The following is a 27,981-nucleotide window of genomic DNA, read 5'->3' as shown; positions in this document are numbered from 1 at the left end:
AAATAGTTCATAAAAACCTTTTTTCAATTTTTTGTTGATAGCTTCTTCCATCCATAATAAGTTTAAAAAAGATAAAACTGTAGCAGTCAATGACAATCATCAATACTTTAGGAAAAAGAACAATGTGCAAAAACCCGCAATATAGTGCAACAAGAAAAAAAGTACAGATATAAAAAAAAGTGCAACAGCCAAAAGAAAAGGGCGTAAGCTTCTAAAGTGCTATCTAAGAAGAAAAGTGTTATTGCTCTTAGTCACAACATCTGCTACAATTTCGACATCAATATCAAGAATTAATTTCCCCCCTTTAACTTTTCTAAGTTCCCAAAAAACATCCAATTTTTTTCAAATTTCTTAACGGCTCCCACCCGACTTGCATATGCTTTTTCAAAATTTCGAGTCCTTTTCATTTTATTGAACCACTTCAATTGAGAGGGAACATCGCTAGATTTCCAATTCTGAAGGATTAAGGATCGGGCTACCGTACAGGAAATAAACAGAAAACTTTCTCAGCATTAGTTAATATCCTTCTATCTTTACATAAACCAAATAAAGCCGTCTCAGCCTCGGGTTGAATTCTTTTTCCGATTGCCAGCTCTATGTCTGCAAAAATTGCCTCCCAAAAGGGCTCTAACCGTGGACAAGTAAAAAAAATATGGTGCCACCCACCCTCACTATTGGCCTGGCATCTAAAACACTTATTTTCAACCTCCGGATATCTTTTCCCCAAGGCTTCCGGAGTCATATAAGCGAGCCATCGTGATAGAAATGCCATCCTTTTAAAATTGGCCGCACGCAAGTATTTACTTCCTAGGTGGCATAAAGTTTCGCAATCCTTAAGGGAGAAAATACATTGTGTCTCCTGACCTATTCTACCCAAATGATTTTCTATCAATGGTGCTAGTCCCTGGCGATGTAACAGCCTATACCAGTTGTCTATGCCATTGACTTTTGCCCCATAAAGGGTTACCACTAGTTCATTTGGAGTATCGAAAAGGCCATTTATATTTTTTTTAAACTGAACAACTTGCAAATATTCAAAAAAGATAGGTCTCCTAGGGTTCTCAGCCCTTGCCATCACCTCTTGCCAGGAAACCACCCTGTTTTGAATAACAAAGTGTCTTAACTCCTGTAGCCCACAATTTTCCCAATTTATTAGATGGCTTTCTCTAAATTGGAGGCCAAGGCTGGTGCACTCTCTCAATCTTAAATATTGCATACCCGATGACCCCATCTTTTTAAAAAAGGACAGAAGTCTAAAAGAATACCCCTTTAAAGTCTTATATCTAGTTTTGTTTGGGAAATTTGGAGGTTTTTAAAAACACTTGAGTTTGAGAACCACTTTCTTGTAACATTTTATCAAGGAAGAAGCTATCTCGTATACATTTAGATCCCATCAATCCCGCCACTATATCTAAAAAAGCAGCCTCATAATACGTTCTTATATGAGGCAAAGCTAGGCCTCCCTGAGCGATAGATAATTGCACTACTGACAGCTTGACCCTCGATACTTTCTTCCCTCCATACAAATCCTCTAAACATCGTTTCCATTTCTTTAAAAAAGGAAAAATTGATTTTTATAGGAACATTACTAAAAAGAAATATGAGCAGCGGTAATATCGACATTTTAATTAGTGAAACCCTGCCTACTAGTGAAAGGGGGAGTAAAAGCCACTGGTCCAAGAGTTTCTTGATTTTATTTTTCATTCTTGTATAATTCAGATGGTATAACTGATGATACTGGCTAGTTACAAATATCTCAAGGTATCTAATTGGATCTTGATTACTGGCTTGAACCCTCAAGCAAGATGGAAACAGATTTAAATCGGCATTGAGGGCAAGGACTTCTGTTTTATACGGATTGATTCTATAGCCACCAATTTGTTCAAAATCCCTGAATTCTCTCAATACAATTTCCATATTTTCTTTATTGGGCATCAAATATAAAATGATGTCATCCGCAAAAAGTTTCAGCTTGGCCATACCGGGGATAGGAGCTTGGATAGCAACATTATTTCTCATTTTAATTACTAAAGGTTCTATAAAAAAAGTAAAAAGCAGTGCCTGTCTAGTCCCACGGTTTATTTTTATAGATCCTGCTCGTTTCGCGTTAATTGATACCTGGCCCGAAGCCCCCTGGTAAATATTACGTAGCACATTGATAACCTGGGATGGAAATCCAAATTGACAAAGGGCAAAAAACAGGGTTGTCCAATTAACCAGGTCAAATGCTTTCTCAGAATCGACCATTATAATACAAGCTGGAGTAAGATTGGTGTTAAAATAATCCAAGGATTGTATTAAAAACTCGGTATTGGCTGTCATAGATCTCCCTGCTATAAAACCAGTCTGATCTCTATGAATTACCTCCTGGTCGGCAAATAAAAAATGTTCGGCCCATATTTTCATTAAAATCTTATAGTCGGAATTCAAAAGACTAATGGGCCTATAGGAGTTAACATCCTCAGGACTTTTATCTTTTTTAACAAATGACACAATTATCACTTCTTTAAAGGTTGCGGGAACCAAACCTCCCTGTTTGATATAAGTAAATAATTTTTTCAAGGGTCACAACAATTCTTTTGCAAAGGTTTTATAAAATTCAATGGGGAAGCCCTCATAGCATGGGACGGTCCGTACCACGTGTACCCCTACATCACCACTACAATGGTGGTACGGGCCGTACCCACGCCCTCAGAGCATGTGTACGGCCCGTACCACGCGTACCCCTACATCACCACTACAATGGTGGTACGGGCCGTACCCACGCCCTCAGAGCGTGGGTACGGCCCGTACCACCATTGTAGTGGTGATGTAGGTGTACGCACCGTACCCACGCCCTCAGAGCGTGTGTACGGCCGGTACCACACGTATCCCTACATCACCACTACAATGGTGGTACGGGCCGTACCCACGCCTCAGAGCGTGGGTACGGCCCGTACCACGCGTACCCCTACTTCACCACTACAATGGTGGTACGGGCCGTACCTACACCCTCAGAGCGTGGGTACGGCCCATACCACCATTGTAGTGGTGATGTAGGTGTACGCGCCGTACCCACGCCCTCAGAGCGTGTGTACGGCCCGTACCACGCGTACCCCTACATCACCACTACAATGGTGGTACAGGCCGTACCCACGCCCTCAGAGCATGTGTATGGCCCGTACCACGCGTACCCCTACATCCCCACTACAATGGTGGTACAGGCCGTTCCCACGCCCTCAGAGCGTGGGTACGGCCCGTACCATGCGTACCCCTACATCACCACTGCAATGGTATTTTTTCGCCTCACGTAGTTTTTTACGATTCGTACGGAAATGGTATTTCTGTACGAATCGTACTTGCTGCTTTGTAAGAAGGATTTCCCGGGTACGAGTCGTATGGAGAATACGCTCCATACGACCATTCGTACCCGGGTTTTACAGGATCGGAATCGGCACCATAATGGTAAATACATATTACAAATACCTACAGATATTATATTAAATAAAATATAAAAATATTTTTCAAACAAACAAATATTTGTGTTAAAAAGTTACATCCTACCCTATAACACCACACAATTCACAACCCACATCTAAATTAAAAATAAAATGTAAAAATAAAATGTACTTCCATAAATAACATAATTAATTATTATCAATTAAATACATATTACTAATTAAAAAACAAATTAAAACAAATAAAAATTGATTAATTAACTTCCCACCCTTGACCCCTATAAACCCCACAACCCATACCTAAAACTAATTACACAATTCCCATATTTAATTTTCAATTAATGAAATAATAACAACAAATTATTAATTAATGAAAAATAAATTACATCCCACCCTTTATCCGTATAAACCCCACAGCCAGCACCTAAAATTAAATCATTAATATTAATTAACAGCTAATTATTAATTAATAAAAAATAAATTACTTCCCGCACTTTAACCTTATAAAACCCACAACCTGCACCTAAAATTAATTAAACAATTTCTATATTTAATTTTCAATTATTTAATTATAATAATTAATAACTAATTATTATTTGTAAATAAAAATTATTTAATTAAAAATAGATTACTTCCCACCCTTTACCCCAATAAACGCGACAGCCCGCACTTAAAATTAATTACACAATTTCCATATTTAATTTTCAATCAATTAATTAATCAATTAAAAATTAATTACGTCCCACAATTAACACTATAAAATCTCAATTAAATAAACATTATTATATAAAAAAATAATTAATTCATTATAATTAAATTACTTCACATACATTTAAAATATATACTACAATACATTACACTAATTAAAAAATCGATATTTTAAACCACTATATGTTTGCAAACGATATTATTGACTTCGACATTTAAAAAAATCATATTTCTTACCTTCAAATTGATATTCTTGCCCATGATATTCTTGAAGTCGATATTTCTCACTGGCGATATTTAGGACTCGATATTTCTGTAGTTCAATATTTCCAACTTGATATTTTTGCTGCACACCGTAAAAAATGGAGCAAATCCACTTTCACAACTTTTCCTGCTTAAGCTTGTGGCAGCAAATAGGTTATACTACAGTTTTCCTGCATAAAGAATATGCAGCTTATTTACAAGCCCCTTGCGTCACCAGTGCATCACTTTTAATATAGGGAAAAGTGATGTTCCGGCTGCGCAAGGGGCGTTTAAATAAGCCCGTATTTGCCTACAGAGTCTTGACAATCCAGAGTTCTGATTTTGGGTCATTGTGAGTGCCAACTGTCATTTTTTAGGTGGTACCAGAATATGGTAGTCAGAATATCAATCAAACGATGTCCTAAATATCGTTGACGAAATATTGCCCAATTGATGTTAATAACAGAAAATGTATACCCACTGGGACGACAAATTTCGGAATACTAATTAGGACGAACTCTTTTTCAGAAGATGTTTCTGAATATGATGTTCTGTCCTAGAACCCCTACTTTAACACCTAAAAGATGCAACAAAGGATCCCTATAAGGGGGTCTTTTATGATGGCAGGCGATCTGGAAATGGAACCGCCTGCTTTGTGTGCGGCGGTCCCGCATGTACAATTAGGACGCGCCCGCCACACTGGTGGGTGCATCCCACATTTTTTACATCACGGCAGGCGGTGCTGTCAGCAGCACCCGCCGCAGTGCAAAAAAGGCATTTGTGCATTTGCATGCACAACGTGGCAGGCACCGCGTGGTGCCTGCCATGTTGTGCATGCAAATGTACCCCCCATGTTTACCCCCCACCCCCCAACATCCTGGGGGCCCGCAACGGGCCCCCAACTGCGAACACCACATGCCTGAAACTCTGCTTCCCGCCTGCATAATAATGTGGATGGCGGTGTCTTGCAGACACCACCACCATATTCAACCCACGGCGGACAGTCTTCCCGTCCGCCGCGGGACCCCCCGCCATCATAATATGGCGTGGGAAAATGGGAGGCGGGCGGAAGATAATGTCGAGCAGATCGCCACCGCCCTGTGGACGGTAGTGATCCACCAGACATTATAATAGACCCCTAAGCATTTTGTTGTATTGTAATTGCATGTATCTAGTGCTTTCTTATCCCCAGTGTCACCAGGATGGACACGTAAGCATCTTCTCCATTTGTTACGCATGGTTGCAAGAGTAATGCATGAAGTGTGGCCTGTGAATGTCATGTTTTTGTCTAATTGATTCGTAGATGTGCTCCAACTCTTATAAATATGTCAAACTGATTTGTTGCTTGAGAGGAGGAGTGAAAAAGAGGACATTATAGGTAAAATTAAATAAATATTTAAAACCTATTCCATCATCTATCTACTTCCCCCCTTGCTCACCTACGTTCCACTGCGCTTACCTGCACCGGCTGCAACTGCTTAAACCTAGATATCTCAAATGCTTTACTGCTTGACTCTTCCTTGCAATTGGTGTTACTATGCATTGGGATTTGGAGCAAAGCCAGATCACAAGCTACTTTAGTATAAATGGCTTTGAGCCAAAACCTATGGTTTTCACACTACTGCACGCTAGACACACCACTATTATCTAAATTAATATGGAGTTGGCCCAAAGCGACTTTGGTGTTCCATGAGTGTCAACCTTTAGCTCAAAATAGTTTTTGCCCTTGAAAATATATTGTCTTTGCATTGTGGTGCTTTACATTGCTTTGCAAGGTGAGCGAACCAAGACAAAACTATAGTAAATGTGTAACCCAGTTTTAATTCAGCTATAGGAACTCTCTTTAAAGGGTGTCAAAACTCAAGTAATTGAAAAAGAGGAGTGGTCATGACCTGTATCACCATTTTCTTATAAATTGTCGCTTGTCAGGCCCTAGCTACTCTGTTGATGCTAAAACCCTCATTGTGCTTCCTGGGTTTCAATGTTGTTTTCTCAGAGGGATGACTAGGCTGACAAGTTTCAGAATGGCAAGCCTTTACAGTCACTTCATCCTTCAAAGGAGTTGTCTGTAGATGGCTATAATGAGTGTTAGCTGGGCACCAAACTATTGATCACCCTGGGAGACAGAAGCAAAGTCATTTTCTAAACCAAAATCTGGAATAGATTGTCACAGACATGACTATAGGATGCCAAATTGGCAGTTACAATGGACCTAGAAGAATTACAATTGTTGCACATAAAAAGAAAAGGGACTATAAAGGCCTCCATGCACACAGACCCAGGAGCGCCCCATGCAGGTAAGAGCTGTGGGGAGGAGTGGGGGGTAGTCAACAGACGAAGACAATGGAAAATTAAATTACAAAGGAGAAAACCACTTACCTTGCACTCGCCGCATCGCCGAGTTTACTCGCCCGGACCCTGCCCCACTGCTCTTACCTACACGGTCCACTCCTGCACAAACCAACATATAGACGGGACATGATGTTGGTGTTCAAGCAACACAAAAAACTCTCTATCTCTATCCATATATACAAACAAAACACCTGGGACCTGATTAACAGTTGCCTAGTACTGGCAGGGTGCAAACGCTGTCTGCAATGTTGCACACTGATACTCTGTGGAAACATCCCACTAGCACCATGAAGTTAAGAAGTAATCCCCACAGAATAAGTAACAACTATTCAGAGCTGTTTTTTCTCTGTCAAATTACGCTGGGAATTCCTAATTCCATGTGGATCAATTCTCCGGTTTTGTGCTTCAATTTACCATGTGCTCTGAGTGGGATGCTAATGGGAGTCGGGCCTGTTTTTTGGTGGGAGGGGGAGGCAGTAGCGTAGGTGTGATGGTGCATTGTAAGCTATGTAAAGGGATTGGTCGCATTACAGGCAACCCCAGTGTCATAAGAGTGAGTGAGGCTTTGGCAGGACTGCTGTTGTGCCCGCAGCTCCTGTCTGGTCTGCACAAGGATTTACCCTGAACAAATGGATACAGGAAAACCAGTCCTCTTGGTATTGGATTTAACTGTGACCTAATTGGGGATACTGCTCCGCCCAACTAATTTTCAGAACAATGAGGGAAAATGTATGAAATTTGGTTATTAGTTGCACAGGCCTTGAATCCTGCACAAGTAATGGGGCCACAATTTCCCCTTACTGGGAACCAAACATCCAATAGTAGTTGACTGTCTCAGGGTAATGAAGCAGAGCAGTCTAAGGCCTACACAGGGGAGGTGGTGTGGGCTAGTATTCACCATTCGATGAAACGCAATAATAACACTGGATAAAGGTTTTTCCAGTCAGTGCATTTTCTTTTGAAAAAAAGAAAAGTACATTTATTCTCTCTCACACACAGACACACACACACACTACATTAATTTACAAATATAAAGAGAAGGCAGATTGAAATTAGCTTAGACATCATTATGAAAACGCATTTGACCCCTAAACAGTCATGACCCTGAAAATCACAGTACCCCCACCTATAACAGACAGCACAACACAATACAAGGGGGTGTCACTGTAAACAAGACAGACCTATTGGCTTTACCAAGGGACATAAAAACATATCCGGTAAGCCTAGTGGCCTTATAAAAGGTGCACCATATTAAAAGACCAACAAACCACATGTTAAAACCATTATTTGCATAGTCACTGTAAACATGAATGATTAATAAATAATTAAAAAAAAACATAACATGTGTCTTTGTCTATTTCATACACTTTCAGCCACAAAGAATGCAGCCATAGACCCAGCCTCTGTGTGCTCTTTATACATTTTCAGGTCAAGTACAATGCAGCTATAGAACCTGCCCAATAGAGTGCCACACTCTGTGTTTTCTTTATACACATTTAAGCCACATAAAAAGCAGCCATAGAACCACGACTAGAGATTGTTACAGGACTAGCTGTAGAGCAAAAGCTGCAGCTTTAGGAGTGCTTGAAATGAGGATGAAAATCCTAGTGTGTAAAAATGTCCTTGACCCTGCAAACATATGGATAGTACATTTAAGAAAATTCCAGTGGAGGGGTCTCCTGAAACCCCTGCAACACTTTATGTTGTTGGTGGTGCCCCTGCTATCCTGGGGCCACCAAAGGGCAAGCCAAATATGTAAATGAGCCTCTCCTAAGGCATTATTTGGAGCTCCAGCTGGAGGAGCTGTGAAGCCGATCCCAGGACTCTTGTTTCTGGTTCAGGGAAGCCCTGCTTGGCAGTTCAGGCTGGACTGTTCCCATGAGGCACCGGGTCAAGACTGATTTGCATATAGCTGGGTCTGAACTGGGGTGGTGAAGTGAGCTAAAGAATGATGATGGATTCAACCCAGACCTGTGACTGGAGGTGAGTGTCTGAAAGGTTTCAGCGCTCCATCCATCATCTCCTTGTGAATATTTTCTGAGCACCGCTCCCACTGTCCTGGAGAGAGGCGCATAGCCTTTCCTTCGTTTTTTTATTTCTGCTCCTTTTAAATTCTGAGTGGCTGGACCCACTGTACACCTAGGTGCAGGTAAGATGATGGGGGTATCACGGGGAGCTCACAATCGGCTTCCACATTGGCTCACTGCTCTCCCTCGCACCTCGAGTAAGGCTCGCGGGACTGGCACTTCTTCTGCTGCTCCTGCATTCCGGCAACAGGGCAGCTTGTCTCCTGCTCCTACTGGCAGTGGGAGCAGCCACGTGTAGCTTAGGCTCTGCCTGTTTCCCAGACTCAGAGATGGGGTGTTGTGCCCCTTCTTGCTGCTGGGGGGAACAATAGCACTCCCTGTTAGAAATGGAATCCTTAGTTGGCTGACATATGCACAAAGGCCAGGCAGGAATCCTGACTCTAGTCAGGGTTAGCTGGTACACACTAAAAGATAGCCTATACTCACCCGCTGGTAGTTTGGCACACATCAGTCAGGCTTATCCAAAGAGGTATTGTGTAAAGTATTTGTGCAGCACACACATTCTGTAACACAATAGAAACATCACAAACAACTCCACACAGGTTTAGAAAAATAAGTAGGTATATTCTAAACAAAACAAGACCAAAATGAAAAAAAACTCAACCATTGGTACTCAAGTTATGAATTTCTAAAGTGTCAATGAAAACACTGTGCCTTATGAAGTACTCACGCTTTACAGGTTACTGACAGTCATGCTAGACCGTGGTAAACCACACAATCCGACCAGGGGATGGGAATAGTTATTTGCGCACAGTATCGTGTTTAGGACAGTGCTCCAAGAAGAAATGTAGTGAAAAGTGATGTCTAATCACTTGAGACCTGGGTAATCACACATTTTTTAGCCACTCGGGAAGGAATGTATACTAGCTGTGAACACCCCTCAGACCCCGCTGACCACAATACCTTTGCAGGCGGAGGAAACCAACGTCTACAATGCTGAGCACTGAGTCTGAGGCATGGAGGCAGCTGATGGGGAGTCTGTGTGCCTCGTAGGCAGAGCCTTCATCATTGGTTCTCTTGGGAGGGGCTGCTTGCAATGGAGAACACAGCACTGCTTCTACTGATGTGTGTGGCTGACACATTGTCAATGAGGGTTGCTCAGAACTACTTGTAACTACAGCAACGCATTACAGTAGAGTTGTGCTGGAATGCCTTCTTGCGGCTCTGCAGCAGTGTTCAAAGCATATACGGCAATTTCCATCAGCGACGGGCACTGATCCTTTCAATCCTCAGTGCAGGTCAGAAGTGAAGCCCTGACCTTTGTGGGGTCTCTCTGCAGGTCAGAGAGCAAAGCACTAACCTGTGTGGAACTGGATTGCAACACTCATGAGTGGCAGAGTCTGGCAGCAGCATAGAGGGCGAAAAGGAAGTCCTTTATGACCCTGTGACTTCTTAAACAGGAGGCAAGTCAGCAAGCCCTTGGAGATCACTTGGAGGAAGTCCAGCTCTCCATTCACAAAGCTAGAGAGTGGGGCAACAAACATTAAAGCAGGCCTTCCAGATCAGCAATCCGGTTGAGTCCTTTTTGCAGCACAGCAGCCCTTCTGGCAGAGCTTCAGTCACAAGTCTAATAGTGCCTGATTTTAGGGGGTCAGAGGCCCAGTATTATGCCTTTAATGTGGAGGGCGACTGCAAAGCAGCCCTTGGAGGTGCACAGGTCCCTCTTTCTTCCCAACCTTGTCTGCTTGGCTACCTCGGGGGGGTGTCAATCAACCTTCTATGTGGGGACAGGAGACTACCTATTCAATTGAAGTGTTAGTCCCTCCTTTTTATCCTGCCTAAGCAAGGCCATCAGAATGCAGATGTATGTAGAAGGTTTCTCAGACACACTTATCCTTCCTGTGTTTGTGGCTTTCTAGAGGGAAGGCACAAAGCGTAGCTGTCACCCTGCTCATACGTGTATTGGAGAGAGGCTGTCAGGCACACAGAGCAGTAAGTGCAGAGAAATGCCCATTTTCTAAAAGTGTCATTTCTTGAACAGTAATGTTAAATCCAACTTCACCAGTAAGGAGAATTCATGATTGCCAATCCAAAGATATAAAATATGAAAAAAGCTACTCCTCTCATATAAAAAATTACCTCTTAAAAAGGTATAAGGGAATTTCTAATGGTAACCTAGCAGAGTGTTAGGCCACGTAGTAGTGAAAAATGAATTTAGCTGGTTGTCCCTACCAGAACCAGTAAAACTTAACAGTACACGTCCTACCTTTTACTTACGTAGCACCCTGCCCTTAGGACTCCCTATATCCTACCTTAGGGGTGACTTATATGTAATAAAAGGGGTATTAAAGGCTTGACAAGTGGTTTTAAATGCCATGTCCTAGTGGCAGTAAACTACACACACAAGCACTGCAGTGGCAGGCCTGAGACCGATTTGAAAGGCTACTTCTGTGTGTGGCACAATCAGTGCTGCAGCCCACTAGTATAATTTAACTTACAGGCCCTGGGTATATGGTATACCACCTTACAAGGGACTTACAAGTAAATTAAATATGTCAATCAAGTGTATACCAATAGCACACAGGTTTAGGGAAGAAGCACATGCACTTTAATACTTATTAGCAGTAGTAAAGCCTCAGAGTCCTAAGGCCAACTAAAATAATTCGGCACCCCCCCTTTCCTTACTGCGTTGGCCCCCCAGGCATATTGGGGAACAACCAGGGGCAGGAATGAGCCTCATTTGGGGGCCCCACGAATGTCCCACACTTGGGTAAAAATCAAAGATACTCCGTACGCCAACTGCCAGGTCCTGGCCACCCCAAGGGTTATTTTCAGCTCGTGCAGCAGAGCTCCATGAGCCCCGTCTCACAGAAAAGTCAAAGGTCACCAAACTTTAAAAGGTCATAAATCGGGCCCTATTCAGGTGATTTGGATGATCATGGGCACAATTTACACTGGGTGGTGAGCTCTTGCCATCAGGAGCAGTTGCAGCAGGCTGCCTGGTCTCAAAAGTGGTGTAAACTGTAGGGAGCGCTTCCACAGCCTCCTTGTGCCAGCTTTCTTCCTGGTCTTTGTCTCTGGATGCAGAAGTCTAGATCTTTCTGATGAATACAGGCCCCAGCTAGGCCCACAAATACAAGGGTTCGCCCTCCTGTAACGAAAGCTAGAAGGAAGTTGGCACGGAAACTGCAAATACAAAGACAGAGTTTATTAACCCTTAAGGGTGGTCCTACAACCCATACAACACTCTTCAGTATTGCATAGAGTAGCACAAAGAACTTGCATACACAGTCCCCTTTTATACACAACAGAGGGGCTCATAAGTGGGTGGATACAACATGAGGCAAAGAGTATTACCTTTTATGGATATTTTCGATACAGAATCAATATGTGGGCGGAGTTAACACACTCCTAAGCCCGCGAAAACATGGTCAAGCAAGGACTAACTGATAACAGATGTGGTCAAGTGTGGGCATGCGCCAGACGGACAAAGGAGCTATTTATAGACTGTTACTAGGCAGATTATGAGAGCAACTGACACGAAGTTAGGACTCTTCTCGTGCTGAGCACGTGGAGACACGACAATACAAAATGGAATCCAGACATTAGTCAACATAAGGAGAGAAACTTGGTCCAAGTAAGGGGAATTCATGTCTTTAGTGAATGCTTAATCATATCGCTGTTTTAATTTTCAACAGACGACCCTTTCAGCATTTACTGAAGACATCCGGCTTATTAGGATAATCATCATATATGTCAATTTTCATCATCTCTTCTACCTCTTTAGTTAAATGTTTCTGATAGGTGACATTGGCAATAGCTTTCTTATCAGGAATACAAAATGACACTCATAAAGAACAGAGTAAAGGACCACACTGGACACAAATGCAGCAGGAAAACAGAATTGCCACAATAATGCAGAGACCAGTTAAAACCTTCCACCCCCATGTAGTGATCAATGCCCAAAACCATCCAGAAAAGGTCCAAGTGCCATTTTCTGTATGGATTTCGGCTGCGATTTTATGCAATTTATTAATAGCATTATAAACTGATGGCGTATGGTCAGGAATAAACACACAACAACTACTTCCGATAATTTTACATGCTCCACCTCGGTCGACTAACATAACATCTAATACCATACGATTCTGTAATGCAACAATTCTAGTAATTTGTAATTCTTCCGTAAGATTCCCAAGAGCAGCAGCGGTTTGATTTGTCACAGCCTCTACAACTCTTGTTAATCTTCTAACCTTCCTACTATTTAGGGCAGCTCCAACAAAGAAAAACAATCCTAAGTTAAAATCAATATACTGCTGCAAACTAGTATCAGTTTGATCAACATCATCAATAGATAGAGTACGTTTATACCTATTTACAGTCACATTATTCAACAACTTCAAATCTTTATGATAAGATGCAGGTGCCAAAAATACAGGAGGTAATAGTAATGCTACATAGCATACTCCGGACCAGCCGGCTGGCAAACGATAATAACCCTTATTCCCACATACAAAGTATGTGTTGTGGGAGGCTAAGAAAGTACTATTATTTAGACCGTCTATATTCAAAACAATAATACAGTCACTAACACCAACTGGAATATAACCCACACTCTGGACACATAGGTCCGCTTGAGCTTGTGCCACTTGAATCACAAATTGTTCATTCCTTGTAGTGTCTCTGGTGTTCGTGAAAATGTAGGGAATCGATTCATTATCTGGTCGATATTCTTCCCATTCCCATATTGTCCCATTCGCTTGTGGATAGCCATCTTTATCCTGATGACATTCCTTATTAAATCTGAAGAGTAGTCGTCCCACTGTAGGTTTCCGTGTGGCAAAAAGCAAAGTGTACCATGCTCTACATGAGCCATTGTGAGAGAAAGGAAGAGGTATGAATGGCGTTCCTCCTTTCTTCTGATGAGCTGGCATCATACCACATATCCAACAATTCGTAGCATTCGTAGCAACATGGGTATGATGCAACATCTGGATGAAGGTGTTATTCAAATAAGACTGACGATGCTTCAATTCTTGATATGGGAGGGTATAAAAGTAGTACTCCTCAGGCACTGGAGTGGTCAAAACAAGCAACTCACGGGCAGGAGTCACATCTTCAACAAACCATGTGGTTATACCAACAATAGCCACAATGATAATAAAGCTTGTCGCACAAAAAATCTTCTTCTTCTCCATCTTGTAGTAAGAAATCACTATCTTCCTGAAACTAAAAGGTTGTCAGAACTCTTCCCCTTAGGCAGCCGTTGATTTCTTCACCAGCGGGCCAAGACGGGTGTCACTACACTAATGCAGGGCTGATCCCCCCCCCTTGACACATTGGCTCTCCGTTTCACTAACCTAAGGGCCATTCTGACAACTTTGGATACAGCAATCACTTCCTTGGTCTAAGGTGATATCTTCTTCCTCCAGGAATCGCTTGGTCCGGGAAGAGCTCCTCAGTGTCGTTCGGTTCCACAGCACGGCCTTTCTCCGCAGTCAGGATTTCTCGATGGTCGGTCAACACAGCAGGCTCCACCAATCCAGGCGGCACTTTACGACAGTGCAAGGAGTGGATCCAGTTCTTCAGGTTGGAAACCCGCACAGCTGTCCTTGTTGCGAGCAAAACTTGCTCAGGACCAACCCATCTCGGCTCCAGACTGTTCGTCCTTTCGAACACCTTGATCATGACATGATCCCCAGGCCGGAGGTTATGTCCTTCACCTGTGGACCGATCAGGGAGCGCTTCTCGAACCTGTTGGTGAATAGAAACCAAATTATCCGTTAACTGTGCCAGATAATCATTCATCATTACACAAGGTACATCATACACTAACCTCGGTTTTGGTGGACCCCAAATATTCATTGGGCATCCAAATACAATCTCGTAGGGTGTGAGACCGGTCCGAGAATGCGGTATCGATCTAATTGACAATAATGCCAGCGGTAAAGCGTCTGGCCAAGTCAAAGAAGTCGAATCTTGAATCTTAGCGATCTTAAGCTTCAAAGTACCGTTATATTTCTCAACCAATCCCGCAGACTGAGGGTGGAATACTGCATGAAACTTCTGGGTAATGCCTAGGCCTTTCAGGACATACTTGATAACGTCCGCTATAAAATGAGGTCCGTTATCACTCCACAACAATCTGCAAACACCATATCGAGGGAAGAACTCCTTCAATAGCATCTTGGCTGTAGTCATTGCAGTATTGTCTTTTGTAGGGTATGCCTCAACCCATTTACTGAAGGCACAAACCACTACTAAAACATACTTCAGATTGTTACAGCGCTCAATCTGAATGTAATCCATCTGCAAAACCTCAAAGGGTGCAGTAGGTGTCGCAAATCCTCCTGCTGGAGTTCGGGTACCCTTTCCCGGGTTATACCTCAGGCAAATCATGCAGGTCTGCACTACCCTCTTTGCCGTACTAGCGATCTCCGGATGCTCCCAAACTCGTGTGAGTAATTTAACAATTGCGGAAGCTCCGACATGCGCTAGTCCATGTGCCATCTGAACCATAGGTTGTACGAAGGCAGTGGGTAACTTCCACTTATCCATCTGCTTACTTCTCCAACACCCTTCATCATCTAATTCTCCATCGTTGGACCATTGCTCCCGTTCCTTATCGGAAGCGGTCCTCTGTATTTCCAGGCACTTCTCTCCTTGCATCGTGACATCTTTCTGCCTGTGACTTCACAACATACATTGCAGTAGCACCAGGCTGCACCGCAGTCTCTCGTGCCACCCGGTCTGCTAAAGCATTCCCTTCTCCAACTTTATCAACCACTTTCTTATGGGCACTACATTTAACTATAGCAATCTTCTTTGGATATGTTAATGCAGTCAAAAGGTTGTGAACTAACTCCCCATACATTATCTGTGCTCCATGTGACGTTAGAAAGCCTCTCTCCTTCCAGAGTAGGCCGAAATCGTGCGCTACTCCGAAGGCATAGCGGCTATCTGTATAAACATTCACACACAATCCTGCACTGAGCTCACATGCTCGTGTTAATGCTATCAGTTCCGCTGCTTGAGCTGATTTCTGCGGTATGCGTGCAGTCTCCACTATTGTTTGTAATGTGGTAATTGCATACGCTGCTGAAGTCGTACCATCTGGTAGCCTCAGGCATGATCCGTCCACCCACAGTTCTCCATCTACATCTGTAAAGGGCGTATCCTGGAGATCAATACGACCCTTTGTCTGTTCCTCAGTCACAAGAATACAATCATGTGCTTTTCGTGCTTCAGACTGAGTTTCCGGGAACGGCAACAATGTGGCTGGATTTAACGTTGCACACCTCTTTAACGTAATATGAGGAGCCAAAAGCGTCAACTCATATCCCGTTAAACGGGCACTGGTCAAATGTTGCGTCTTTGTCTGATTAAGCAGGGCATCAACAGCATGGGGGACAAATACCAACAGCTTATGAGATAACACAATTCCCTCGCTTTGGCGTATTGACACAGCTGTCGCCGCAACCGAGCGAAAACAACCAGGCAACGCTCGGGCAACAGGATCAAGTACAGCCGAAAAATATGCACAAGGGAGCTGCTTGTCGCCGTGCATCTGCACTAAAACTGATAATGCACATCCATCTTTCTCATGCACGTACAGTGAAAAGGGCTTCGTATAATCAGGGGTACCTAACACTGGTGCTGAACAAAGGGCTTGTCGTAATTGCTGAAAGGCAATTTCACACTCATTTGACCAGGGAAGAGGAATCGGTGTGTCTTTTGTCAAAAGTGCTAACAATGGCTTAGCTATGTGTGAAAACCCCAATATCAATTGCCTACAGAAAGAAGCAAGACCCAAAAATGCACGCACATCCTTCTGTGTGGAAGGTACTGGCATGTCCAAAATTGCTTGAATACGATCTGGTGTGAGTGCACGCCCCTCCTTAGACAAAAGGTGACCCAAATAAGTCACCTTTGGTCTACAAAATTGCAATTTCTTCCTCGACACTTTGTGATTGTGAGATGCCAAAAAGGAAAGCAAGGATAACGTACACTGCTCACACAACTCAGGAGTGTCGGCCGCCAACAAGATGTCATCGACATATTGTATAAGGGCGACACCCTCAGGCAGAACAAAGGAATCCAATTGCCTTTTCAATGCTTGACTATAAATACTAGGGCTCTCTGTATAACCCTGAGGGATTCTACAAAATCTATAAGACCTATTATCCAAAGTGAAACCGAAAAGATATCGGCTATCAGGGTGGATAGGAATGGAAAAGAAAGCATTTTTCAAATCAATAACTGAAAACGTGGTCGCCGTTGGTGGGACCAGAGTAAGTAACGTCGTGATATCAGAAACCACTGGATACTGGGGTATCACAATCTTGTTCACTTCCCTTAAGTCAATAATAAAACGATAAACCCTGGCATCGGTATCTTTCTTCAAAATGGGTAAAATGGGACTGTTGCAGACATTATAGGGAACTTCCTCCACTACTCCCACCTTAATCAAATCCTGCACAATCAGTATGAGTGCCGCCTCCCCCTCCTGGGAAATACGATACTGAGGGAGGCGCGGTAACACCGCACCCTCCTGGACACTAATGTGGACAGGCGGAATCACCATCTGTCCCACATCGGTATCTGAAGTGGCCCACAAAGAATGAGGGAGGGAAGCTAATGCAGTATCCTCCGCAACCACACACATCCGTTCTGTCATGGGGTGATTATCATTTAAGATCACACGTACTCCAGTAGGGGAGCAGCGGATCGTTGCTCTGAAGTACTTGAGCATATCAAGACCCATAATGTTGTCAGGCGTGTTCGGGGCAAGCAGAAATGGACAGGATGCGGAAAGGTTGTCAACATGGAATGCCAGGGGTCGGGAAAGAGGGCTTCGAGAGAGTATACCATCAAACCCTACCGATGTAACCATTAAGCCAGATGGGGGAGCCCTCGGAACCAATTGTTTGGACAGTGCACTGCGAGTAGCTCCTGTATCAACTAGGAACAGATCAGTAGAACCCAAAACATTTGCTGAAACATAAGGACCCTTCTGATCAACCGGCACTTCGACTGATTCAAACCCCCATCCAACGCAATCCTACGCATGCTGTGAGTCATGATACCCAGAACGGTCGTTCCCAGACATTTGATACTGGTGTTGCCTATCAAACACATTAGGCCTATCCCGTTGCTGTACGCTAGACTCAAATCGAGTACGATCATTAGAGTTCCCTCTATAATTCGAAAAGCCCCCTCTACCTCTCGGTGGTCCCTGACCACGTCCCTGACGAGATGCATACAACACCGGACAATCTCTGGCCCAATGACCCGACTGTTTACAATACGCACATTGATTTCTATTTAAATCTGACCGACCCGAAGGGGGACCATAGAATCCTCCCCTACCTCGTTCTACACCACGACGAGGCGGACCATATACTTGTGCTAACATCACCTTAGTTTTCAAATCTTTCGATTTCTTCTCCTCATTCCCCTTCGCTTCTTGTTCCTGACGCTCATAATACTGGGCCATAGTCAGAAGGGATGCCGGAGACGAGGTGGACCAAGAACTTTCACTCGCTTTTAAACGAGCTGCTATTCCCGGTAATAAATTCGCCACATATTTATCCACAAAAAGATGCCGGCCCGTATCATCCGTAAGCGACTGACCACTGAAATCATGAAATGTCTCCTCAAAGCGTGTAAAGAAATCTGAAACTGATTCATCAACCTTCTGTTTACACGAGGCTAACATATTCCGATCAATCTTTTTAGGGGGAATAATCGTTTTCAACTTGGCCAAGATAGCAGCAGGAAGATCTAAAATAATCCGCGGTGGTTTTTGCGCGGGTTTTCTCTCCCTATCCTCATCCTCAATCTCGGACCACCTAGCCTTAAAAGCGGGAACATCATCCACCTTCCGCACAAATCTCCACATATCCGGTGGTAATATGAGCCCAAAGAACAAATCTATATCTGCTAAAGTCATAGTACAAGAATTCAAGGCCCCTTCGACCTCTTCATAAAAGGCCGCTGGATTCTTGCGGGGGTCAGGCAATGCATTCTTTAATGCCATAACATCAGCCCTATGCCAGGGAGTATAAACGCAATTATACACAAAATATCCCTTAGCATCGGCGGAAGTAATATCTGAACTAGTTCCCGCTCCTTTAGGAGGAACATACAAAGGTGCCGCCTCTCGCATCGGTTTAGCATGCACTAGTTCGCTCTTATCTGAGTAGGAGGTAGATGATTGGTCGCCGCCGATACGTGAATCCGATTGCTCCTCCTCCCCTGTCTTTAGGCGCGCTCTCTCTTTAAGTTCACTCGCCGCGTCCCGCAATGCAAACAGTCGCCGGACCGCATCAGGTGCCTTAGAGGGAGAAAAAACACCGTTACGTAATGCTTTAGCATCTAATACTACATCATCAGGCTCAAAAACTTCTGAATATTTCCGAAAGGCAGTAATCACTTCATCAGAAAAGGTTTCAAGAAAATACAACTTCTCTCTATCCCGCCACTGTTCCAAAGAGTCCAACAATTCAGAAAGGGATAACTTGCCCTTAAGTGCACGAAGAGAAAGTTTCCGAAGCTCACCCATACGCTCAACTGATAACATGGACCGCGTGTCTACCTTATCCGAAACCAATCCAGAATCCTGTGATCTCGGGGCAGACGCGCCAACATAAGGGGGCGGAGAACGATCTAATAAAGAAAAATCATCTTCAAGATTAGCAAAGACAGGATAAAGTGGCTAGCGGACAGCATATTGACCCGAGACTTGCAGCCTACGCTCTTTCTCTTGTCTCTCCGCCAGTTCTCTTTCTTCCCGACGCTTCGCTTCCTGCGCTCTCACATGATCATTTTTCCGTTGCTCTTTATCAAACAGCGCTTTCTCACGTTTCTCTCGCTCACGCACTTCCTTCACCCATAACCGTACACATTCAAACATGTCTTGGTGAGCACGCCGTTTAAACATACACTGTTCCACATACTCAATCTTTCGCATATCAAACGATCCATACAAAGGCCATCGTAACTCAGGATCCTTTTTGGTGTATTTCCTCCACACTGTGCTGTACATTATAGAGGAAAGACCATGCTTCACATACATATCCCTATTAGGAGTCCCTTCTGGGGGGGCTGGAGCAGATTCCTCGAGGTTTAACCGGTTTCCAAAGCAGCAGCACCACTTACGGAGTGCGCTAAAAGCAGGCATTCTCAAAAATAATGCAAAATATGCAGTATTATCAAAAATGGCACTTAAACTTTGCGCCGTTCAAATTTACACAGCTCCGGAGAAATATCTCCACATTACCTGCCTATATGTGTTGCAACGCATATATTCTCACAATAATCAATACAAAATATGACCGGTCATCACAAATCAAACTCAAATAGCCAACCCAGGCTTCAAAACTCGGAGCAAGTACCGTACAACGGTTCTTACCAATCAAGAGTGTCCAGGTTCCAACTGCCAAGTTCCAAAATTCGCCCAAACGGCTGTCGCGGCAAACCGACAGAAGAGGTCTCAGTCGAGGACCGGCGCCACCCAGAAGGTCAGTTCGGAAGGGAAGGAAGAAAACCTCGGGATGCCAGGACTAAAACGCCACTGGCAGTGATCACATCCCCGGCCAAATTCCTCACCTTCGTCACGACCAGTCCTTCGAGCATCCGAGTCGCCGATGAGCCCCACGTGACGGGCGCCAATTGATGAATACAGGCCCCAGCTAGGCCCGCAAATACAAGGGTTCGCCCTCCTGTAACGAAAGCTAGAAGGAAGTTGGCACGGAAACTGCAAATACAAAGACAGAGTTTATTAACCCTTAAGGGTGGTCCTACAACCCATACAACACTCTTCAGTATTGCATAGAGTAGCACAAAGAACTTGCATACACAGTCCGCTTTTATACACAACAGAGGGGCTCATAAGTGGGTGGATACAACATGAGGCAAAGAGTATTACCTTTTATGGACATTTTCGATACAGAATCAATATGTGGGCGGAGTTAACACACTCCTAAGCCCGCGAAAACATGGTCAAGCAAGGACTAACTGATAACAGATGTGGTCAAGTGTGGGCATGCGCCAGACGGACAAAGGAGCTATTTATAGACTGTTACTAGGCAGATTATGAGAGCAACTGACACGAAGATAGGACTCTTCTCGTGCTGAGCACGTGGAGACACGACAATACAAAATGGAATCCAGACATTAGTCAACATAAGGAGAGAAACTTGGTCCAAGTAAGGGGAATTCATGTCTTTAGTGAATGCTTAATCATATCGCTGTTTTAATTTTCAACATTTCCCCCAACAGGTCCTCAGTGGGAATTTGAAGGCAAGCCTCAACGGCCCTTAGAGAAACTCACTGGTCCTGGGTCAATTGAGGCAGAGTCCTTAGTCTTTTTTTACATCAGCAGGTTTCTCCTTCCAGTTGCTATAGCTGTCGAAGTCCTGTGGTCCAGCAGCAAAAAGCACAAACCAAAATAGCACTATCTTTCCCTTATGCAAGAGTTTTTAAAGGGGAGTGGATGCTTTAGAAGCCAGGCATCCTTGGCCATTCCAAGAGTTCCACAACACCTCTCCACCCCTGTCCCAACCCTCCTTCACAGCATGCTGGGAGAGTTCAAGGTGGTGTTGTCCAGGAGTCACTGGTCACATTTGCTCTTGGGCCGCAGCTCTTCCCCTAGCTAACATCATTGCTAGGGCCTTTCTCACCAATGCTTCAAGGTGCCCCACTCCGGCATTAGCTCCATTTGTATGGACATACTCTTTTGTCCAGTGGGCGTAGGCTGTCCTCAGCCCTGTTACACTGTGACAGGTAATTAACAGAGGCACATCTTCATCTCCATTCATCTTTCTTCAGGAGCTGAGGTAATCACTGTTAATTACTCCCTAAGTGTGAGGTGCCCTTTGTTTCTTCTGCTGGGACGAAATGTATTTAACTTGGTCCAGCTAGATGACAGAAGGTCTGGGGTCTGATCCTGAGCTGAGCCATGGAAAAATCCACCCCAGTTTCAAACCTCATGGGACTTTGTAGAAGCAAAACTGCACTCTAAAGCAGATTTCCCTCTTTTTATATCATAAAGTGTCACTGCAGAGAACACAGTAAATCATACTGACTTTACCTGTAAGTGTCCACTAATATTATAAGTCCTATCCCAGGTCAATGTCTAACCCTGCAGAGTCCCCTCTGGGCCAGTCTACCTGTGTGCTGTTACCAGGCTGCGTATGATTGTAGTCTTACACTTGCAGCCCGCAATCATGTGCACACGCAACTGCATGTGTTCACATGTAACCAGCCAGATGCCCCTTACCCTAGCTGAGTTGCAGTTGCCTCATACCAATATACCAAAATACTGTTGGTAAATTTGCACAGTCCATGTGATTACCATGGGTGACACATTTTTAGGGAGATTCGCCAACAGTGAAAAGTCCATAAACAGATGATCAAATAAATCTTGGCGTTCTGATTGGGCTGAACCTAATTGCAACAGAAAAGGCAGACAGTGACAACACATAGACCATCACAAACTACCTGCATATCGGCACATGCACATGAAAGTGGATGTGTAAACCTTGATGGACTATATTCTCAATTTACAGCATTACAGTTGCAGGAATGTAGCATGTTACAACGCGTGCTATTACCACGCAGTAGGTAACAACGCAGTTGTTACAATGACTGCGTTGTTACCACGCGTGACATTACATCGCAAGTCATTTCTACAACTTGCGCTAGATGGCGCGCTAGACTTAGGAATAGTATAAATTACTGTTCCTACTCCAGTTAGCGCAACAGCAGGGAAGGTGTTGGATTTAATATCCAACACATTTCCTGGTGTTGCACGCCACCTAGCGCAAGTCATTGAAACGACTTGCGATGTAATGCCACGCGTGGTAACAACGCGGTCATTGTAATGACTGCGTTGTTACCTACCTGTGTGGTATTGACAGCGTTGTAAACGCTGTTTCCCCAGTTGCAGTAATATAGTAGCATTGCACAGGAAAACCAGCTGTTAGCACCATTAATATACTGCACTCATTAGTTCCAACTTAAAACAATTTGTTTGGGCGCTCAATTTACAATAAAGCTACTACTAGTTTGTCGTATTACCTCAAATATTCACTTAACGAGAACGCAGGTGGTGAAAAATACCCTAAACATGTCCTGTTAATGTGTTGCTAAATTAAAAAAAAAAAACAATAGTGAGACATTTTGTCATTTGAATGTCTCTTCTCGAAGACCAGTTTTCATTAATCGGTTGATGTCACATATTTTACTTTGTTTTATGAAGACTAGTCATGTGGTTCTTCTACCCTCTAAATGTATTGTGCTTTAGCTCTTTTATTCCAAAATTGTGTGTCAATTGGAGAATAATTTGACCTAGTTCTGAGGGATTTGCTTTGGGCAGTGCTAGCTGACATGGGGGTTCCTCCACATCTGTGCCATATAATGAAGAGGTTGCATGAGAATAGCTTTGAGCAGGTGTGTTGTGGCAAATTGGGAGAATTTTCTGAACCCTTTACTGTCAGCAGGGGTGTGTGACAAGGGTGTGTGTTGGTCCTGATGTTATTTCCCTGTATATTAATGGTCTTATAGATCTATTAAATACCACCAGCAACAATGATGCACCTAGGCTTGGTTCTTGCAAAAAACTGGCATTGATGCTTGCTGATGATACTCTTCTTCTATCTAAAACCCCAATGGGCATCCAAAGGAAATTAGATAGCTTCAACAAATTTTGTAGGTCGAGGGGCCTTGAAATCAATGTACTAAAACCAAATTTTTGGTTTTTAACCCATCACATTCCACATATTTAAACCCCAGCCTGAATGACACTCTCCTTGAGAGGGTTTCTATTTTTGATGATCTAGGATTACCTCTTAGCAAGAATATGGATTAGTCATTCCATATTGCCAAAAAAAGGCTAAAACTGGTGCAATACATGGGTGGGCTTGCGAAGGTTTAGAAGCGATCCTTTTATAAACCTGTTAGCCCCACTATTGAGATCTACAGAATGCAAGCCCTAGGTGCTACCTTGTATAATGCCGAGCTATGGGGACACATATCTATTAAAGATATTGTTGAGGTGGAGAATAAAGTTCTAGGGCAACTAGTGAGCCTTCCTGCTAGCTTATTAACCCCCCTTCTACTGGATCTACGCGTTAGATCAATTTTGGAGGGGGCCAGACTTAGGCACTTCTATTTTGGAGAAGATTAAGGATCGCTCCGGAGCGGACCTCTTATAGATTGGCTTTGGTGGAGATCCTAGGACTTCAAGAATCAGGCAGGCTACTTGGGCTTCATATATCAGGGAATCCCAAACAACTATTGGCAAAGGAAGGCTGTGGGATGATCCGGCAGTGGCTAGCTTGGCAGTGTCCAAGGGGGAGTTGGGGAAATGTTATAAGGGATCTAAATCAACCTCCCTCCTGGGAAGTCTCCCCTCAGGAATACTAACAATAACATTTCTAGGGATTAAAGAAACCTATAGATTTGAGGACTTTTTGGATTAGGTGCAACCAGCCCTAGCGAGGAAGCTGTATATCCAGTTTAGGCACAGAACACTTCCCTTGTGAAGATTTACCAAGCATTGGAGGAGAGAGAGTTATGATACCTCATTGAATTGCCCTTCCTGAGGTTTGGACAAAGAAACGGAGGCTTGTGTCTTAGTTTTCTGTGCAGACTATAAGAAATGTAGGGCAAATGGCTGATTCAACTCTACAGAAATCTAGGGACATCACATTGCCATGAGGCCCTTAGGATCCTGAAAACGCACACGCACCAGCTTTCGCAGTCTCTAAATACTTGTTCTGTATCTGGTGTGTGACGAAAAGGTTTCTGTGAAGCCTTTTCTTTCCTTGATAGGAATGGAGCTGGGCCCTAGAATGTGGCACCTGATAATTCTGAAGAATCATAGGAGGATGTACTGTCTATTGCAAACACGCAATTCCCTAATCTCTCTTCCCAGCCCAACCTGGCATGTTGGAGAAAAATGCATGTAAATATCAACTATAAGGTTTTAGTGATTTTAAAATATTTTATTCTAGCACTATGCATTTTAGAAAGAGCCATGTGACAATGACAGAGTCTTCCAATAAATATTCAACGACCCTAGCCATAGCTGACCTCTATAGATTTAGCTATAAGATTTCTTGAAGCTTTTTGTCCCATATAATTTTGTCTAAAGGGAAGAGTTCTTAATAAGTGTTCTACTTTATCAGGGGTATTAGATTTAAGCTGGTTTACAGTATTTATTGTAATATATTTAATATATTTCCATCTGAACTGCCTTCCGTGGAGAGGCTTTGTGCTCAATTAGGTAATGTGTTTTATAGCTGTGTGGTTTATTATATACTGAGTCATATTAAATGATGTTGTGCAGTTTTATGGTTCTTTGAACTGAAATAAAGTTATTGAATGGAATGACTATTATTCTAATTTTCTCATACTCTTCTTCTGTTTCTCCAGTTTAGAATATGCTGCACTAGGCTTCGCTCATATTTCTAGAGAGTGTTATTTCTGTTGCATTACACAAATGAAGGTGGAACTGTTACATGGAAATGGAGTAAAGCAGTTGCAGATTCAATCTGTAGAGCTAAGAAAGATCTGGAGACACTAAGAAAGAAATAACACAGAAGCTGAAAACAATGAAAGTAGTTATATCAAATGAACGCACACAAATAAAATATAAATAATCTTTTTGCTATGTTTTTTCAGATGATGATGTATTTATGCCCATCGATGTCGAAAGGAAGGAGTATGTTCTGAATGACTCAGGAATTATCTATCGGGGTCATAATAAGTACATTACAGAGCTAGGATGGAATTTTGGCCAGGTAGGTTCGGATCATTCAACAAAAAGTTGTTGAGAAAAGTCAGGTAGAAAATATGAACCCGTGGATATTTTCCAGGTGCCAACATCAAGTACAGCGAGAAGATATGGACAGTAGTTTGTTCAGTAAAATCTCTGCAAAAGAGCCATCCCTTCTCATTTGGTATAGAATGATAAGTAGCTGCAAGTACTTGGTGGAACTTAGGAAAGGGTTAAAGGTTAGGTATAAATACTTGAATGATTGTCTAACAGAAAAGTATGAAGTATCTTACATAGAACCAGATATTAAGTATCGAAAATGTATTTCACTGTAGTTCCCATGTAGCAGACAATATGACATTTAAGGCATTGAAATGTGATTAGATTTGGAATTTTGGTTTAGGAATAGTATGAGTGTGAGGCTTTAGGTTCAGCGTGTAGGGTTAAGGCCCAGGACAGTAGCTATGGTTACTTTTCAGTTTAGGGATTACACTCAGAGTTGGTCAAAAAGCTGCACTAATTTTGACTGCTTTAAATGTATGCGTTTCTCTACTTTTATGACCTACTGTAGGCATGTACTCTATATTTCCCCTTTTTATCTGCTTAGTCTTTAAATATATTTCAATCTCTTGAGAACTATAAAATATAAAAGGAACTGTTATATTGTTATTAATAAGTAGCATAAGCATATGCTATTTGATTTATTCTACTCCCCTAGGGTTTCTCTATCTCTCTATAGAATAAGTTTTGCTTCCAGTTATATATCTACTCAGCTTACCCTTCTGCTGTCTACTATCCCTGAGCAGTCCTAGTACCTTGCTGCTATGATAGGGGAGTCATGCTTGAAGGGAGGACTTTAGTGATAGTGAAAGAGCTAAGCAATATACTTCTGAAGAAGCTAAAGTGTTATTTTCCTAACATTGATGTGATATTTTTTATTATTAGTTTGAAAAAAAAATTCTGGATTTGTGTCTCACTATTCTGGATAAGAGTTTGGAGCACTGCAAAGAACCATCATTAGACTGCACACAGAGAAATAATCCCACCTATGTGAGCAGAGTTATCAGCGCAATGGTGAGCTGGAGATTTTGTTTTCTTTGGTGAAGATGCAGTTGTTTTGAAATGTGGTCCTAGGAAATTCTCTCTTTTCTGTTTCTCTAGCATGTAGAGCGTCCTGAGTTTGCCTATAAACTGCTGTGGTGCTTTTTTGTCTTTTATTGTTCTTTGACTCTCAAATTGCGTCTTCACTCTTCTTCATTCTTTCCCTATCCAGAATATGCATTTCTATATTTAGATCGATCATTCAAATTCTTCTCCAGAAGTTTTTTTTTTTTAATCAGATAATTAAAACTTGAATGTATTTAGTGCATTATTCTATGGTTATACACCACTAAAAAAGAAAGAGATGAGAACACATTTATAGACCTTTTATGATTGCTACATCTTACAAGAGTATGCAACTTAGTTAAGATCACTCTTGCCCGGCACAGTGTACTCCTGTTCACATTGTGCCTCCACCATCTTGTTACAGTTACCAAACTTAACTCTGCCAACAGCGGTTGAGTGTAGAAAACCAAAGAATATGGAAGACTGAAGAGATCAACAGGCCTTAGTAAAGAAGATTGTGGAGTGAGGGTAGTACCTTTGATATATATCCATATGCTAAATGAATGCCAGCATCTAATACTGAATCTCTGATTTCTGCCACCACATTGGCCCACACGTATCATTTATTTTAAGTAAGCAGTCCTGAGGGCTCTTATGTACCCTCCATATTCATTCACACTTCGATTAGTACCATGGGAAAAAAGACAGGTATTGTTCGTGCTCTAAGAGATGTTTTCCTAGTTGGTGGTCTTTACTGCATGCTCTGCTATGCTGGTAGCTGCACAGCATATGTCTGCAGGCAGGTAGCTAAGAAGTACTTTAACCTTTTATATCTAAAGATCAGACTTCTCTGCTTTAGTCATCAATGTGATCCCGCCAAGGCGCCTCCTTCCCAGTGCCAGTACATAGCATGTGTTTGTAAAGCTGCATACCTGGGGGGCACACTTGTGACTTCGAAGCCTGAAGCCTGAGCAGAGAGAAAAAAGAGTAGAGGGGAGAGGTTACAGGTACTGTTGAAGGATACACTTTGGAAAGGAAAGCTGAAAGATGTTGGTCGAAAAACAGGAGATAGGAATCGCACTAGAGAGGGAAGGAAGACAAGACAATATGCAAGGAGGAAGAGAGAGCTAATCTTTAGGGAGGGGAGGATGCAGGAGATAATGGAGGAGCGAGGGTGACTGGAGAAATGTGCAGGCAAATAATGGCTACCTGATGGAGAAGAGTGGGGCTCAAATTAGAGACAGGTGGGAGGGAAACACACTAGAAGACATACTCTTTCTGCAGATTAATCTCTATACAGTAACCTTATTTAGCATTTTTCTGG

General features: G+C 42.9%; 1 protein-coding gene across 1 annotated transcript in view; it reads left to right on the top strand.

Annotated features, from left to right (window-relative positions):
• Positions 1-27,981, top strand: part of LOC146812216 (protein-glutamine gamma-glutamyltransferase E-like) — a 348,360-nt gene that overhangs the window by 90,329 nt on the left and 230,050 nt on the right. The window contains exons 4-5 of the mRNA XM_085619245.1: positions 25,457-25,575; positions 26,496-26,624. Coding sequence (XP_085475371.1) covers positions 25,457-25,575; positions 26,496-26,624 — 248 coding nt within the window. The remainder of the gene's footprint in view (positions 1-25,456; positions 25,576-26,495; positions 26,625-27,981) is intronic.

The sequence above is a fragment of the Triturus cristatus genome, chromosome 7, assembly GCF_964204655.1.
Source record: "Triturus cristatus chromosome 7, aTriCri1.1, whole genome shotgun sequence".
In the NCBI taxonomy this organism is placed as follows: Eukaryota; Metazoa; Chordata; class Amphibia; order Caudata; family Salamandridae; genus Triturus; species Triturus cristatus.
The sequence above is the reverse complement of the archived record's forward strand: the minus strand, read 5'-3'. Positions and strand labels throughout refer to the sequence as shown.